General features: G+C 53.0%; 1 protein-coding gene across 2 annotated transcripts in view; it reads right to left on the bottom strand.

Moving 5' to 3' along the window:
* Positions 1 to 3,665, bottom strand: part of GATA4 (GATA binding protein 4) — a 49,347-nt gene extending 45,682 nt beyond the window's left edge. For both annotated transcript variants that reach the window (XM_025921938.2, XM_025921939.2), the window contains exon 1: positions 2,847 to 3,665. In XM_025921938.2, the coding sequence (XP_025777723.1) occupies positions 2,847 to 3,459 (613 nt within the window). In that variant the 5' untranslated portion in view covers positions 3,460 to 3,665. The remainder of the gene's footprint in view (positions 1 to 2,846) is intronic.
* Between the last annotated feature and the right edge of the window lie 11,140 nt (positions 3,666 to 14,805).

Genomic DNA, 14,805 nt, shown 5'->3' with positions numbered 1-14,805 from the left:
TAGGGTGACCAACCATCCCCATTTATTGGGGACTGTCCTAGGTTTAGCACTAAAAATCTCAAGTCCTGGGAAACCCCTCAGTCCTAAGAAAATCAGAAAAATACATCCCTCTACATGATAGTGAGTAGCTATTTAATAAAATAGCCATCACTTATGAGGAGCCAAAACCAACTACTTCACAAACACTGCCTTATTTTTCGAATTTAAGACAACACTGAAAGCAGTTATGATTATCACATTTTACAGAACAAGAGAGGAAACTGAGAGGTAAGTAACTTGCCCAGGATCACAAGGGTACCTGGAATGGAATCCAGGCTTGCCTGTCCCATACCACCACACTGTATTACCGTTTGAGAGTCCAATGGCAGCTCCATACAGCAAGCTCTCAATAAATCTCATGGAATCGGTAATCACTTATCACCATGCTCCTATCACTCAGCATCAGCTAATGTGCCAGTGTTGGTCCTTGAGACAGCTACCAGGCATTTACAGGAGGGTCCATGTGATAGGAGGGGCATATATAAAAAGCATATTTATTTACATGCACTGCTTTTAACTTAGCTGGCTTTTATGTAAGTGCCACCTGCAGAACACGCGGAAGACGTGCATGCCAACATGCTCTGCATGCCTCATGTTCCCTCACAAAGATAACAGGGAAGCTTTCCTGACTTGACCATTTAACACACTTGGCTCTGTCCAGACGAGCCAATCCAGCTGCTAGGCCAGACCCAAGGGCTGTCTTCAGGTAGGACCTCCTGAACCAATGGCACAGAGAAGAGTACTGGGAAGACAGGCCACACTTCTCCATGATGAGGTGCTCCGTGGAGGTCAGCTTACCATTTGTTGATCCTTTAATTTGGGAAACATTACTGACTTCAGCACTCTCCTAGCTGGTATGGGTTACATTTTAGAATTTAAGTACTGTGTGCATTCACACATTGTGTGTGTGTGTGTGTGTGTGTGTGTGTGTGTGTGTGTGTGTGTGTGTGTGTGTATTTTTAACATTGTTGCGGTTGTAACTCTCCAGATCAGAAAAGCATCCTCCATTTTTGTCTTTTGACTCCAGGTGATAGGGGTTAGAAAGCAACCTCTCCACTCCCTCCCACAAGTTCAAAAAGCAGAACTATGGGGAGGGACCATTTCTCCCTGTTTTAAAACATAAGTTCTAAAGAAAGTTTTATTTATTTCTAATATAATTTATTGTCAAACTGGCTAGCATACAGTGGGTACAGTGCGCTCTAGAGTTTCAGAGAGAACGCAAGAGTTCCGAGAACGCGGGGCCACAGCGCCCCACCCCCTCCCCAACACGCCCACCTCGAGCTGCCATTGTATGGAGATACTTCAGGCCAGCTATCTCACTCCGGGCCTCCCGAAAGGCTCCGGAGCCAGTTGCCCCTCCTACCCCAGGGGGTGCCGTCTGGCTCCCCTGAGAGGGGGAGGGGGAAACTAGGAGCTATAGACCCAGCCCCGGCGCCACTTCCACGGTTAATCAGTTTACCTGGGATGTGTATTTGGCTGCACCCCCCTGGGGACCTTCCCTGGCCACCCAGGGTCAGAGGATAATTTAAAAAACTCTTCAAAGCCGGGACCCTTCTCGGAGCCAGCTTAAGACTGGAAACCTGGGAGGGACAGGCTTTACTCTTCAAAGTGAGAACAAATGCGAAAAGATTTAGCACTTAGTAGGTAGTCAGTAAACGTTAACTTTGTTTCTTGGGTCTGGACTTCACCTCCCCCCCCCCCCCAGAAGCCATCTCCAACCAACCCCACCCTGTCCCTTCCTGAAATTCGACAAGACCAGAGGTGTTTTTTGTTTTGTTTTGTTTTTCCATTTTGAACTAGTGGTTGCCACTTCCTTTTCTCTCCCAGCGCAAAGAACCCGGACCCTTTCTCAGGCTTCATTTTGTTCAACTGTAAATCGGAGCGGGGTAGCACAGGCTTGCCGTCCTTGCCGGGTCTGACGTTCACAGGAAATATTCAGTCGTGCCGTTAGATTATTTCTAACCCCGGCCCTCCGAACAAGAGGACGCTCCACTTATGGAAGCTGCTGCAAAGTGTCCATTTAAGTCAGGTCTTTCAAAGAAGCCCCTCTGCGCTTCCCGAGTTCCTGGACGCTGACCAGGCATGCGCTTTCAGTGCACCCCTCACAAGTGCGGCGGCATACCAGCGCAGTGCACAATAAGCGCACAGAACGCCGTGGCCCCGAGGCACCCACAAGGTGCTAGCCTCCGTTCAACCCATCTCCGCTGCTCCAGTCCCTCCTTTGTTCCAGGTGTGAAATCCGAACAGGAAAATCATCTGCCACTCCGAAGGATCTTCCAACTGGGCCGCCAAATGGCCCAGAAGATCTTGGGCCCTAGCCAATGTAATCAGTTCCCTGCTGAGGACCCTAAGGGAGGGCCGAGAGGAAATGCGAACAGAAACCCCGCGACCGCTAGTGCTGTCCATCAAGGGCTGCCGGGGCTGCTCCTCCCAGCTCTTCGTGGAGCGTGTCGGCCGCCAGCGCTCACCTACGGCGCACAGACATACCCGACGTCGGGGCTGCTTGGGGACACACTCAGACCCTGCACCCTGCAGTCCTCTCTCGTTCAGAAAAGCATTTAGGAAGCAGGCCTGCCCTCACCTAACAGAATATGGGCTTCTTGGGGCTGTGACCTTCACCACCACCAACGTGCCGCGGCCGCCAGCTTGTTTTCCAGTTTGCTTTCCTTGGAAACTCACGCATCCTGCCCCCTCCCCACCGCTCCCCACCATACGCACACTTGCGGAAAATTAAACGCCCCCAAGCAGTGTTCGGGACAGCCTGTTCCGGAAGCCAACGGGCCCGGGTACTCGCGCTCAGTACTCACCGAGGTTCGGGTGTCGAGCGGCGGGGTTGGCCCTGCCGGGCAGGCTATGCAGCACCGGGCTGTCGAAGGGACCGGCGGAGGCGGCGGCGGCCGCGGCCCAGGACGCGCCCACGTCGGCCATGTAGGCTGGGTAGGGGCTGGAGTAGGAGCCTGCGAAGCCCGCACGCCCGTACTGCTCGCGGCCGGGGAGGCCGCCCGCCGCTCCGCCACCACTGCTGTAGGCCGCGGCTTCCCGGGCGGCGGCGGCGGCGGCGGCGGCAGCCAGGGACCCGGTGGTTCCCGGGAAGGAGAAGCGCGGGGACACAGGCGGGGGCGTGTAGGCCGCTCCCTCGGCCCCCGCCTGGCTCCAGCCCGGGCTGCTCTGCTGGGTTCCGGGCCCGGCGCCCGCCGGGGCCCCGCCGGAGCTGCCACCAGAGGTGGCTCCGGACGCGGCGCTCCCGCCTCCGCCCTGGAGATAGGACAGGCCCAGCACCGAGGAGGGCACCCGCGGCGTGGGCACGTAGACGGGAGAGGAGGCAGCGCCCGCGCTGTGCATGAAGGCGCCAGGGCCGCCCGCCTCGTAGGCCCCGGGAGGGGGGCCGTGGTTGGCGGCCATGGCCAAGCTCTGGTACATGGCCTCTGGGAGCTCTCCGCCTCCGAGTCCTCTCTCTCACTCGCGAGTCAAGGCGCAAGGCGGGGAGAGAGTAATAACAATAATAATAATAACAACAACAACAACAATAATGTACAGGTGACGGCTGTCACGTAAATGAAGATCCAAAATCAAAAGTAAAAATGCAAATCCCTCAAAAATATATTCGTATTAAATCCAGCATCGAGCAAAAAATAATAATAACAACAACAACAACAATAATGTACAGGTGACGGCTGTCACGTAAATGAAGATCCAAAATCAAAAGTAAAAATGCAAATCCCTCAAAAATATATTCGTATTAAATCCAGCATCGAGCAAAAACACTCTAGGCTCTTGTTTACAGGAAAATCCCAAATTGAACTTTTGGTTCTTCCCGGAGGTGCTGGAGAAGGGGCGGGATCTACCCCAGGGCCTAGAGGTCCTGAGCGCCTACACGAGTGGCAGAAGACACGGGGTAGTGCCTGGGCGCCGGTATGGGGCACGGGCCTTCGGGTCACGCCGGTGGCCGTGGCTGCGCACCCTCTTCAGGACACCCGTAGACTCCGGCTCTGGGTGCGGTAGGCTGGCTCCGATGCGGAGGGTTGGGTTGGCTCCCGTCCTCCTCGCCGCAGCCGCGGTCCTAGAAGAACGACAAAAAGGGACACAAGTTCACCCGGAGCCCACTTTCCTTGTGCTCGGCTGCTTCTCCCGCACCGCAAACCAAAGAAATCGCCACTTTCGGCGCCCAGCCTTGGAGGCCACGAAGTTCCTAAGGAAGCTGCGCTCTTTGTTTTTCTCAGCCCGTGGGGTCTGACTGCCCCAGGGAAGCCTAGGGAGGGGAGCCTTAGAGAAGTGGGGCTTCACGGTTATTAGACATGTAATTATTGACTATGACCTAGTCAATTTTTTTTGGTATTGCTTGTCAGGAAAGACCCTTGTCACAGATAAGTTTAAGGGTTTCAGTTTTCGCCGGAATGCCTGGGACCCAAGAAATATCGTTCATCTTTGTTCCCCCACCCAACCCTAAGCGTCCCTGGCCATGAAAAAACTTTAGATTGCCCATGAAACACAATGACAAACTTTAAAAAAAACCAGCAACCTAAGAAAATTTTGTTTGTAATCTTTTTATTAAAACTAGGGGTAGAGTCTAAATGTTTACACATGAGCATAGTGACTGCTAAATCTCTGTGAAAAGGATTGTGAAATCTCTTATCCATCCACACACTATACCATATGGAAGTCAAATCAGACAAGACATTTGTTTCTGGCAAATAGTTATATTTTAGTGATTCTGCAGATTGGATATTAAAACCAGAATAGTGAGGGAAATGTACAAGTTCACTTTGTGGAACTACTCACTGGACCATTCAGATTCACTGAATGGGTTTTTTCCCATATAGAATCACTGGTCCACCCGTGGAGGGAAATCAGAACGCCAATGACAAACTGAAGGGGAAGAACAGTTCGTAGGGCTTGGTTATGCCCTTGTATCCTGTGTTTCTATTTTCTTAGGCAATTTTTCTGATAAAATAAGAGCTCAGTGTTCTGAAGCACCTGCTCTGTCTCAGGTCTTTTTTTTTCTCCACAGCTCCTCAAATAAAAGTGTGTCTCCTCATTTTACAAAAGAGGGAACTGAAGCATCGTAAAGTTTTGAAACTTGCCAAAGATCAAAGTACAATTAAAGGAGCTGGGGGACAGAATCCGTGGGTCTCCAGGGATTTGAGGCTGACCACTACATTCCCGCTTGTCTCCTTAAGAGACAGCCACTTTTTAACACTGGTTTCTTTTTCACTGCCACAGAATTACAAAAACATCAATTGACCTTTATTATACTAAACCCAGGCTGTCACTTACTGAACAAATGACTTTAGACACATTACTTAACTTCTGTGCCTCAGTTTCCTCATTTGCAAAAATGCAAATGTTAAAGGTACCTATCTTGTGGAGTCATGGTGAGGACTGTAAGGATTGTAAACTAATATATGTAAAACAAGTATAATAGGGTTTTATAAAACTCATAACAGGTACAAAGTTCTATATAATTGTTGGCTATTGTTATTATTATTACAGATTTCTAATGTACCATAAGACAATGCCTCAGATATAATCATACTATAATGAATGGTCATCTTAATTATTGTAAAAAATTCTGAAAATCTAATCTACACTACATCTAATATACCTATATAATGCTTTTAACCATCTTTGCAACATCACTAATGATAATGGAGTTAATAGAACTGTATTCTATAATCACATGTCAACTTCTAGATGGTTTATCATTTGCTTTCAAAACTATACAATAAATTATTGGTTTGTTGGACATTTCCTTCCAGGAAGAAGTTTGGCTAGAGGGTAGATACAAAAAATTTGATCTGAGGGGCACATGGCTGGCTTGGTCAGTAGAGCATGCAACTCATGATCTCAGGGTTGTGAGCTCGAGCCCCACAGTTGGGTATAGAGATTACTTAAAACTAAAATATTACAAAAAATTTTTTATCCGAAATCACCAACTTCACTCTTTGAAAATGAAGGCAAAAAATTAGTACCTTATAGGAATCTGTGCGCTTCAATAAGTAAACACATAGGCTTACCTTGATAAAATATTCAGTATTTAATTTTTAAATAAAATAGCTCACCTATTTCATTGTATTTTCTGTAATACTCAACTTCTGTAGTTCTAATGCATAACATCATACTTTTTTCTCACATAACTGCAGAGAAGGAAGATTTATAATTTTGCAAGCCAACTTACACACAGATGCTAATTTACCAGCTTTAAAATGTAAATGCTAAAAATGCCATAAATCTAACACTCATCTTTACTAAATTCTCGGCCTTTTTAAAATGGCTGGTACATTACCTGGGCATTGGATTACTGAACAATAGAAGGTGGAGAAAATACCCCTCTACACCTTTCTGAAAAGACAAGAAATCATTCTGCTTGCTTCTGTTATTAAGCCTCGGTTCAGGCGTCTGACCGTGGAGGAAGCAGAGAGAGCTACTGAGAATGGCAGAAGAGATCTGGCCTCATCATGGGGACTCAGGCCTGATCCTCAGTTTTTCCCTCTCCTCCAGATCACTCATTTCAGTTCACCTCCAATTCACAGACCAAATAGGAGATGCTTTCTTCGTGATTTAGCCCACGGCCCTTTTCCGATCTATTTCTGAAAACTTGCCCTAATGTCTGTGTTTATTTACAGGTCACTCCTGCTCTTTGGGCTCAGCCTCTCGCCTTCACTCTCGGCCTGCTGCGCAGAAAACTGTCACACACGAACGCACACACTAGCCAGCAGTAATATAGCTGTCCGCTGCTGTGGAACGTGGAGACTCAGAAGTTTAGGGGGGGAGGAGGCACCACTCCGTTATCCCAAATGAAACCCTACTTTAAAAGCCTGAAACCTGCTCTTGGCTGTCCATTCCATTGCTGAGAAACACAGGAAATACTTGCCTTCGGCGCTTCCCCAACCTTCCCCGAACAGCCGTCCGTGAGGCCCCAAATCCCTCCAGCCTTGGGTCCTCCACCCTGCTTCCCAACCGAAAGGCCTCCTCGTTCCCTCAACCTGGTGGCAGTTCACCATCCGGGCATCCTCCTCCTACCTGAAGGACCCCCCAACCCAAAGCCAAGGGACATAATACTGTGGATCGGGGCAGCTAACCGTGGCCAGCGGAGGAACGTCACTGCCTTCCTCCCGGGTCCCGGCCCTCAGCTACTTTTACCCAGAAGCAGTGTGGGTGGGTGGGGTTGTTAGCTTCGTGGGTGGCGTTCTGACTCTCTGGACCCCAGTCAGGAAGGCTAGAAGGCTGGCCAGAAGGGCATAAAACGTCCGGGCGCTCAGTAGCCATTCCCGGCTTCGAAGCGCCTCCCCGGGGCCCAAGGCCCAGTTACGCAGCCTCCCACAGCCACTCTGAGTCCCCGGAGTCACCGACCGGCGACACTCCTCGCCTGAGTCCCTCCGTGCGACCTGTCCCGGGTCAGTTGATCAGTGTGATTCCGCACGGCCATCATCACCATCCAGGCCCTGGCCTGGGGAGGTGCAAACAAGGGCTGGAGAATATATACGCTGGGGCAGGGATTAAAAACGTTCAAGTTCTCACACACACACACACACACACACACACACACACACACACACACACATCAAAAAGCACTTCGAATATCCCTCTCCGCTTTCCCCGCAAATCTTAACTTTGTTTTAAAGAAGCTGTTAAGCCAAAGCAAAAAGTTAAGCGGGCTTTGGCCAGTTTGGGGAGGAGGGAGTGATCAACGTCTCCTTTCCCAGGCAAACAAGCGCGGAGGAGCTCTGGGTTTCTCAAACGGTGGGAAAGAGCAAGGAGAAGACAGAAAACGCAGTACCTGGCGGGACTTGAGCTTCCTGGAGGGCCGGCGCACGCTCCCCTGAGCGCCCCGGGAGCTTTGGCAGCGGCGGTGCCTCTCGCGGCCACTGTGCCGGCCGCCTCCGAGTCCCCCACCTCCCGGCGCTAGTCCCCTCGCCCCTGCGCTCCAGCTCCCGAGCGCTGACTGGCCTGTGGGAGTCACGTGCAAGGGCGGGGGGCGGGGGTGCGCCGCAGAGGCTGCACCTCCGCTAGGCGCCGGGCTTCGGGGCTGTTCAAAAAACTCCCCCAGCAGGCAAAGTCCAGGCGCTCGGATCTCGGAAAATGCTAAAGTGCCACCGATCGGGGCGCAGGGCTTCACCCACCGCCCTGCCAGAGGTCAATCCGGTTTGCAGTTTTGCCCAGGGTCAGCTTTATTCAGGAGTCCCCTCTCCTACCTCCTCCCTCCACCCCACCCCCCATCCCGCCTCCCGGTGGTCCTGGTCCAGCCCCATCCCAGGACTCGCGAGTCAAGGGGCGGCGCTGATAGACGGGAAGGTGACCTTTTTGGGCGAGACCCCTGACCGGCTGTGGAGCACAGGGTTACCAGGGGTGCCCGGCTAGCTGCGAGTCTCCAGGAGGTAGTGGATAGTGGGGTTCCTGCTAGTCCCGAAGTGCCGGTGGAAAAGACACCAAACCTGGGACTGGCCCACTCAAGTCAGAGCGCAGAGACCGAAGTTTCCCTTCCGCCTTCCCAGCAGCCTGGGGAGTCCGCAAGGCGGCCCTCCAGACCTCAGTTTTATGTATTTATGCAAAACGTGCACCCCTTCCTGGCGACGCTTCCCATCTCCTGTGGCCTCTTCCCTTCAGATCTTTCCGTTTTCCCAGCAGCTTTCGGCGCCGCTGCACCAATCCTAGGGACGTGGCGGGGTCCTGGGAGGCTTGGCAGTCCAGCGGGAGCAGGCTTTCCCAGCCGAGAGGGCTCTTCCAAGGCTCCTCAGCCCCCTCCCTAGGACTGGGGGCGGGGAGGGTGGCAGGCCTGAGTCTGTAGTCGGCGTCAGTGCCTAGAGGCCCCAGCGCAGCGGGGCTGCGAGCCGGAGAGTCCCTCAGACAGGTCTAAAGGTTAATAGAGCAATCACAGGGCCCTATTACCGCGTAAAAATAACCCATCGATTACCGCAGCCTTCAGCCCCAGATAACACCCGGCCGGTGGCTCTCACCCTTTCGGTTAAACTCCCCCCACCCCACCCCGCCCCACTAAGGCCGAGTTTCTTTCCCTAGAGCAGGTTTTTCATACCAGATTAGAGGGGTCGGGAGGGGGCCGGGGTACCATCCTACACGAAACTTGTGCGGCTGCGAAGGAAGGGTAAGGGGCTACGCCAGCTTCAGCTGTTGGTAATCAGTGGTGGATTCCTGGCCTGCGCGAGGGCAACCTGAGCGCTGAGGACGAGAGTAGGACGCAGGGCTGATTGGAAGGAAAACCCCGCAGGGATCGTGGCCAACTCGTGGGGATTCTCAGGAAAATCCCGGAGGAAGGACTGAGCGCGGCTGCGCGGGGAGTTCTCTTTCCTGAGCTCAACGTTCGGAGGTCCAGAGGTGCCAGAGCCTAGGAGAGAAAACTGAGGCGCCCGGCGGAGCGACGTAAGGTCTGCGCTGCGGCTGGACGCACCCACGCCTCCCCGTCCCACCCCTAGGAGCTGCTGGCCCAGGACCCTTCGAGCCCCGGAAGCTTAGGGCGGTGTGTTTAGAGACCCTTCTCCAGCTTCCCTCAACTCCTCGCCAGCGCCTCTGCAGAATTTGGCGCAGCAGATCCCAGGTGTCTAGGAACTTAAGAGGGAGGGTGTTCTGAGGACCCCGGAGGCTGGAGCTGGGGAGAGGCGGTTTGGGGGAGGACACTCGGCGGGCGCACGCATGTTCAGCGAATGGTGGAGAAGGGTGCTCGATCTCTGCGCAGTCTGAAACAACATCCCCATTGGCCTATGAGGGCTTTCTGGAGAGTTAAAAGTCTGGGCTAGTCGAGCGGCAAGTTGTTCTAGCCTTTCTTTTCTCAGTGGGGATTTGTGGCTCCAGCGATGCCTTAGGTCTCAGAGCTGACTTCCACACGCGGTCCTCAGCGCCGAGCCTTCGGCCTGGGCAGTGAATTTTCTTAGCAACAAGCCTTGGGCTTGGGGCTTAGCGTCTGGTGGAGTGGCCATCCAAGCGCCCTCACCAAAGCCAAGGACGCAGGCCACTCCTAGGCAGACTTCTTCCAGCAGCGCAGGATGTGTGCTGAGTTTCACGTTAGCTGGGTGCCCAGGGGCGAGCCTCCCACATCACTGCCCCCACACCAGACCTCTCGGACCTTCAGTCTCCTCCTGGGGGGGGGGGGGAGGGCAGGAAGGGTGCACAACAGGCCCTGCCTGCTCTTTGTGGCTGTTGTGAGACCCTAGATAGAAGAGCCTGCTTTTCTTAAGCGCTCGCTTGCTAGGAACCCCGGATTCACGGCTGTGGGGGCGGGGTGGGGGCGAATCTTCTGACAAGGGACATGACAGAGCTCTTTTACCCCCCCCCCCCACCCCGCTGGCGCTCTTCAGGTGGGCTGAGGTCTGGGAATCTTGAAAGATTCCTTGATTCTAAGAATGCGCCTGGGATGGAGAAGTTTGTGTCTCTTTCCGGTGGCCTTTTTCTCTGGGCCCGGCGCCCCAAATTTTCTCCCCAAAGGGCTCAGCTCAAGGACCGCCCAGAAGGTGGTTGGCTAGCGGTCTGTTCCTTTGGGGGTGTTTCATTTTGCCTCTTTCCCTGCCTCCATTTTCGTCCGGCCCCCTCCCTCTCCCCTCTCTAGGACAAGGCGGGAGCCCCCGCGGCCGGCCGCTGCGCGTTGCCAGGAGCGGGGAGCATTTCAAGGCCTCGCTGGCCCGCCGGCTGGAGGAGGTTTATCGGCTGCCTCTAAGTTCCCAGGCTTCTCTCTCGCTCAGGAGGCCGCTGGGAAGGGGAGGGGGTGCTTTGAGGTTCGGAGTCTTGGCTATTTTTAAGGACATGTCCCTGGGCTGGCCTGGGATGGTGGCCCAACACCACTCACGTTCTCTTTTCTTTTCTTTCCCATAGTCAAGAGGGAAAATTTGACACTGCAAAATTTTTTTTTACTAAGGGCCTGGGTCTAGTGAAGAGTCAAGTCCTGAGATTTTAGACAAATAAGAATTATTTAGATGTACTGCGCTCTTAAAAACAAACAAAAGTCTCCCCGGGGCCCCTGGATGGCTCAGTCGGTTAAGCGTCCGACTTCGGCTCAGGTCATGCTCTCACTGTTCGTGGGTTCGTGGGTTTGAGCCCCGAGTAGGCTCTGTGCTGACAGCTAGGAGCCTGGAGCCCGCTTCAGATTGCGTCTCCCTTTCTCTTTGCCCCTCCCCTGCTCACACTCTGTTTCTCAAAAATAAATGAATGTAAATTAAAAAAATTTTTTTAATCTCCCCAGGACACAAGAATAGATTGCATTTTCTTGCTCCACTAAGGTCTCCCGGACGTGAGCTGGTCCAAACCCTGGTAGAGACACAGTTGTGTTTGGACATAGTGTACAGAGGAAGCTGAACTCTAGTCCCCTGAACAAAAGGGTTAATAAACTGGGCGATGGAATTCACGGTGACACCAGCGAGGGTCTACCCTCACGGGGTAACCGGATTTCCTAGCTTGAGCCAAGCCAGCTTATTTTAAACGGAGCGCAACCTCAGGTGCCACAATCTCAGATTTGGGTTAGTAACGCCGTTTGGCAACCTGCGGCCATCAGCCTCCGCGGACAGCACCCGAAAACCAACCGTGTCTGAAGAAACACGGGGCCCCCAAAGTCTTCTAATCGGAACAAGAGACCCCCATAGGGAGAGAGAACCAGAGAGGCGACAGGAGTCTCCCCTCGCCCTTTATAACGAATCCCTCCCAGATGTAGAGGCTTCTTATGGACTAGAGCGCCAGGGCTCATGACAAGACATGCAAAGTGACCCGCACTGAACGTAGGCTGGCTCCGGTTCCCACAGGGCCCTCGAATTCCCCCACCGGGTCCACACGTTTCCTCCTCCCTCTGCGACTTCCGGGCCTTGCTCGTGTGGCCCACCTTGCTCCCAGGGCAAACCCACGCCCCCACAAGCGGTTGGAGCTGGGAGAACCAAATTGCCGAGCAGGGCCGTTCCCGCTGATGCAAACACGCAGAACGAATTAAGCTGCAAAGCTACGGAGACCTTCTTTCCCTCCTAGAGCCCGGTGTTCCACACCTAGAATTCTTTGTGAGGGGCGGGGAGGGAAGGGCGTCGGGGACCTAGAGACCCTTGCCCCCTCCCACCGGGAACCGAGCTCTGCACCCCAGGAAGTGATCATCACCCGCTGGCAGATGTAACGGAGCAAAGGCAGCAACGCTTTCCGATTCTGTCTTGTTTTTAAAAATACTATTCGGTGTTGCAAAGTGAAGCCACGATGTCGCTCACAGACCGTGGCGAACGCCTCGTTGGTGCTTCGGGCTGTGAGGATTGGAGTTTTTGGCACAGCTCCTAATATTTTATAGTCATTTCAAGATTATAGAACGCTCCCAGATTTCATTTTTTTTTCTCTTGAGGAAACAACATCGACAAGCGAGAGGGCGGAAGAGAAGGTGTTACCGTCTCATAGGAACAGGAACTCAGAGACCGGAGAGGTTAAGACACCTGTCCCAGGTGGCAAAGACTGTGTGCTCCGCAGCAGGTCTTGAATCTAGATTCCTGAGTCTTAGTTCTTTTTTCCACTCTAGTTAATATTGAGTTTATATCTATAATGAAACTTTTTTAAACCTGCATTTTGTTTTTCAAATATTTCTAAATTTGCTTTAATGAATACGCCCAACACTTAAAAATTAAAATCAATTTAAAACAAAGCAGGTCGTGTCTCATAACCTAAGAGCCCGTGGGAAGAGAAAGAAAAACAAAAACGAGGCCCCACATTTTCATTAAATTCGGGAAGGATGCCAGCGACTTTTTAAATGGGGAGGGCGCTCCTTAGGTCCCGGGGCCGCAGAGGGCAGAACTGAAACCCAGTCTCTGCGGCGCCCGAAAGTCCGGGCACTTGGGCCAGCAGGCTGCGGATCCCGGATCATTCAACTCACTGCGGCCATGCTGACGCCTTCGCACAGGCCCCTTTCCCCCTTCCCAGCCTGGCTCCTTCTCTCCCTCCTCACCCAAGAACCTTATGAAAACAGCAGCAAACGGGAGCTTCCTGTACCCACTGTCCAAGCTCCATGGAGACTCCTTGCCTGCAGACTCTGAGCTGAGGGGAGGGCCTCTACCCTTTGGGGACCAAAACTGTCACCTCTGGGATCTCTCTTGGTGACATGGGCCTCAATATGTTCACTTGTGGGTCCTCCCCCTTCCCTCCCTGGCAGAGACTTTTAGAAACTACAGTGCTGACAACACTGAGTCCATAACAAGAACTCCATAGATGTTCTTGGAATACATAAAATATTAATTTGCTTTATCCACAGGCCTTACGTTCCCTGGAGTTATAAATTCATTTATCTGTGGTTGGTTATACACAGCCCTCCCCACACACACCCCATAAGGTAAGCTCCATGAGGGCCGCGACTGTGGCTGGCACACAGTAGTTGCTCAATAAATGTTTGTTGAATGATTAAAACTACAAAAGGGATTGCAATGGCATCTCCCAGGGCTGCTGGCAGTTGGAGAATGGAGCACTCCCCTCAAAGGGGAATGTGTCCCCGGGCACATAGTAGGTGCCCAGGGTCACCACCAGTTCACAAAGTAACTCACTGAGGTCCAGACTGGACACCAAGAGAGTAGCACAGTCTGGGTTACTGGAGAGCATTTATCTGCAACGCTCAGCCCCACCCTGGCCAACTACAAATCTGCCCAAATCTAGGCTGCCCCTAGGGAAACCCCGGAGTCCCTGGACTCCGGAATCTGCAGGAAGAAGGGATTTCCGGGCGCGGAGCGCAGTCAGGATTTTGGAAGTTGAGTTAAACTGAAGAACCCGATTAGGCGCTGAGGCCGTGGCGATTGGCAAGGGAGGCCTCGGGACTCCCCGGAACAAAGAGCAAAGACGGACAAGGGTGCCGGGTGCACCGTCTCCGGAGCACGGAGGGCCCAGACCCACAACTCCTGAAAAGATGGAGAGAGCCAGGCAGACACTAGGACCCAGAAAAAAATGAAGGGGGGCTATGGAGAGAGTCAGAAACAGGAGAAAGGAGAGAAGGGGGGGAGGTAGACAAGGGAAGGCAGGCTGAGAGGAGCACAGAGAAAAAGTAGGGGGCAGCAACTGAGAGTGAGAGGGGCCTTAGCAAGCCGGAGAGGGACGGGATCACTCGTGCATTCCTCCCTTCCTCCTTTCCATATTCATTGAGCACCTACTCTGTGCCAGGAACTTTCCCGGCACTCGGATTCGGCATGGAACAAAATAGAGAAAACTCTGTTTCCAGGAGATTACATTCTAGAAGAGGAAGACAGACAATAAAAAAGTCAAATATATTGAGTATTAATGGTGGAGCGTTATGGGAAAAACAGCAGGGAATAGACACGCAGAGAGAGCAGAGAGGAATTAAAGACGGAGACCAGAGAAAAGAGGGAGGGGAAGATGGGAGAGAAAAGCACAAATCTAGAGAAAGAAGATGAGATAGGAATCAAGAGACCTGGCGACAGAAATAGAGACAGCTCGAGAAAAAGCCAGCAAGAGAAATGGGAAGGAAAGCGCCAGGGCTCAATCGGAGGAGAGGGACCAGATAGGGACGAGGTCAATCCGGAGTCGAGGGCTTACCCCGCCCCCCACTCCCATCCCCCGCCCAGCTGCCAGGGAGGGCAGTGGTGGTGACGAGGACACCAGCGGCTGGAGCGCTGCCAGTTGTCAGACCCCGACGCACATATCGGGGGACTTGTGAGGCCACCAGAGACGTGATGTTCCGATCGCCAGCTCGGGTGCGTTTCCGCACAGGCTGCCCCCTCCTCCGTCAGCCCCTGCACCCTTCCCCTGGCCACGGAGCCCGAGGTGACCCGGAGTTGGAGAAGACGCCCAGGCAGGCGCCGCGACCTG

Source organism: Puma concolor, chromosome B1 (genome assembly GCF_028749965.1).
Source record: "Puma concolor isolate L17-30 chromosome B1, mPumCon1.1.hap2, whole genome shotgun sequence".
NCBI lineage: Eukaryota > Metazoa > Chordata > Mammalia > Carnivora > Felidae > Puma > Puma concolor.
This window is presented reverse-complemented; position numbering and strand designations above follow the sequence as displayed.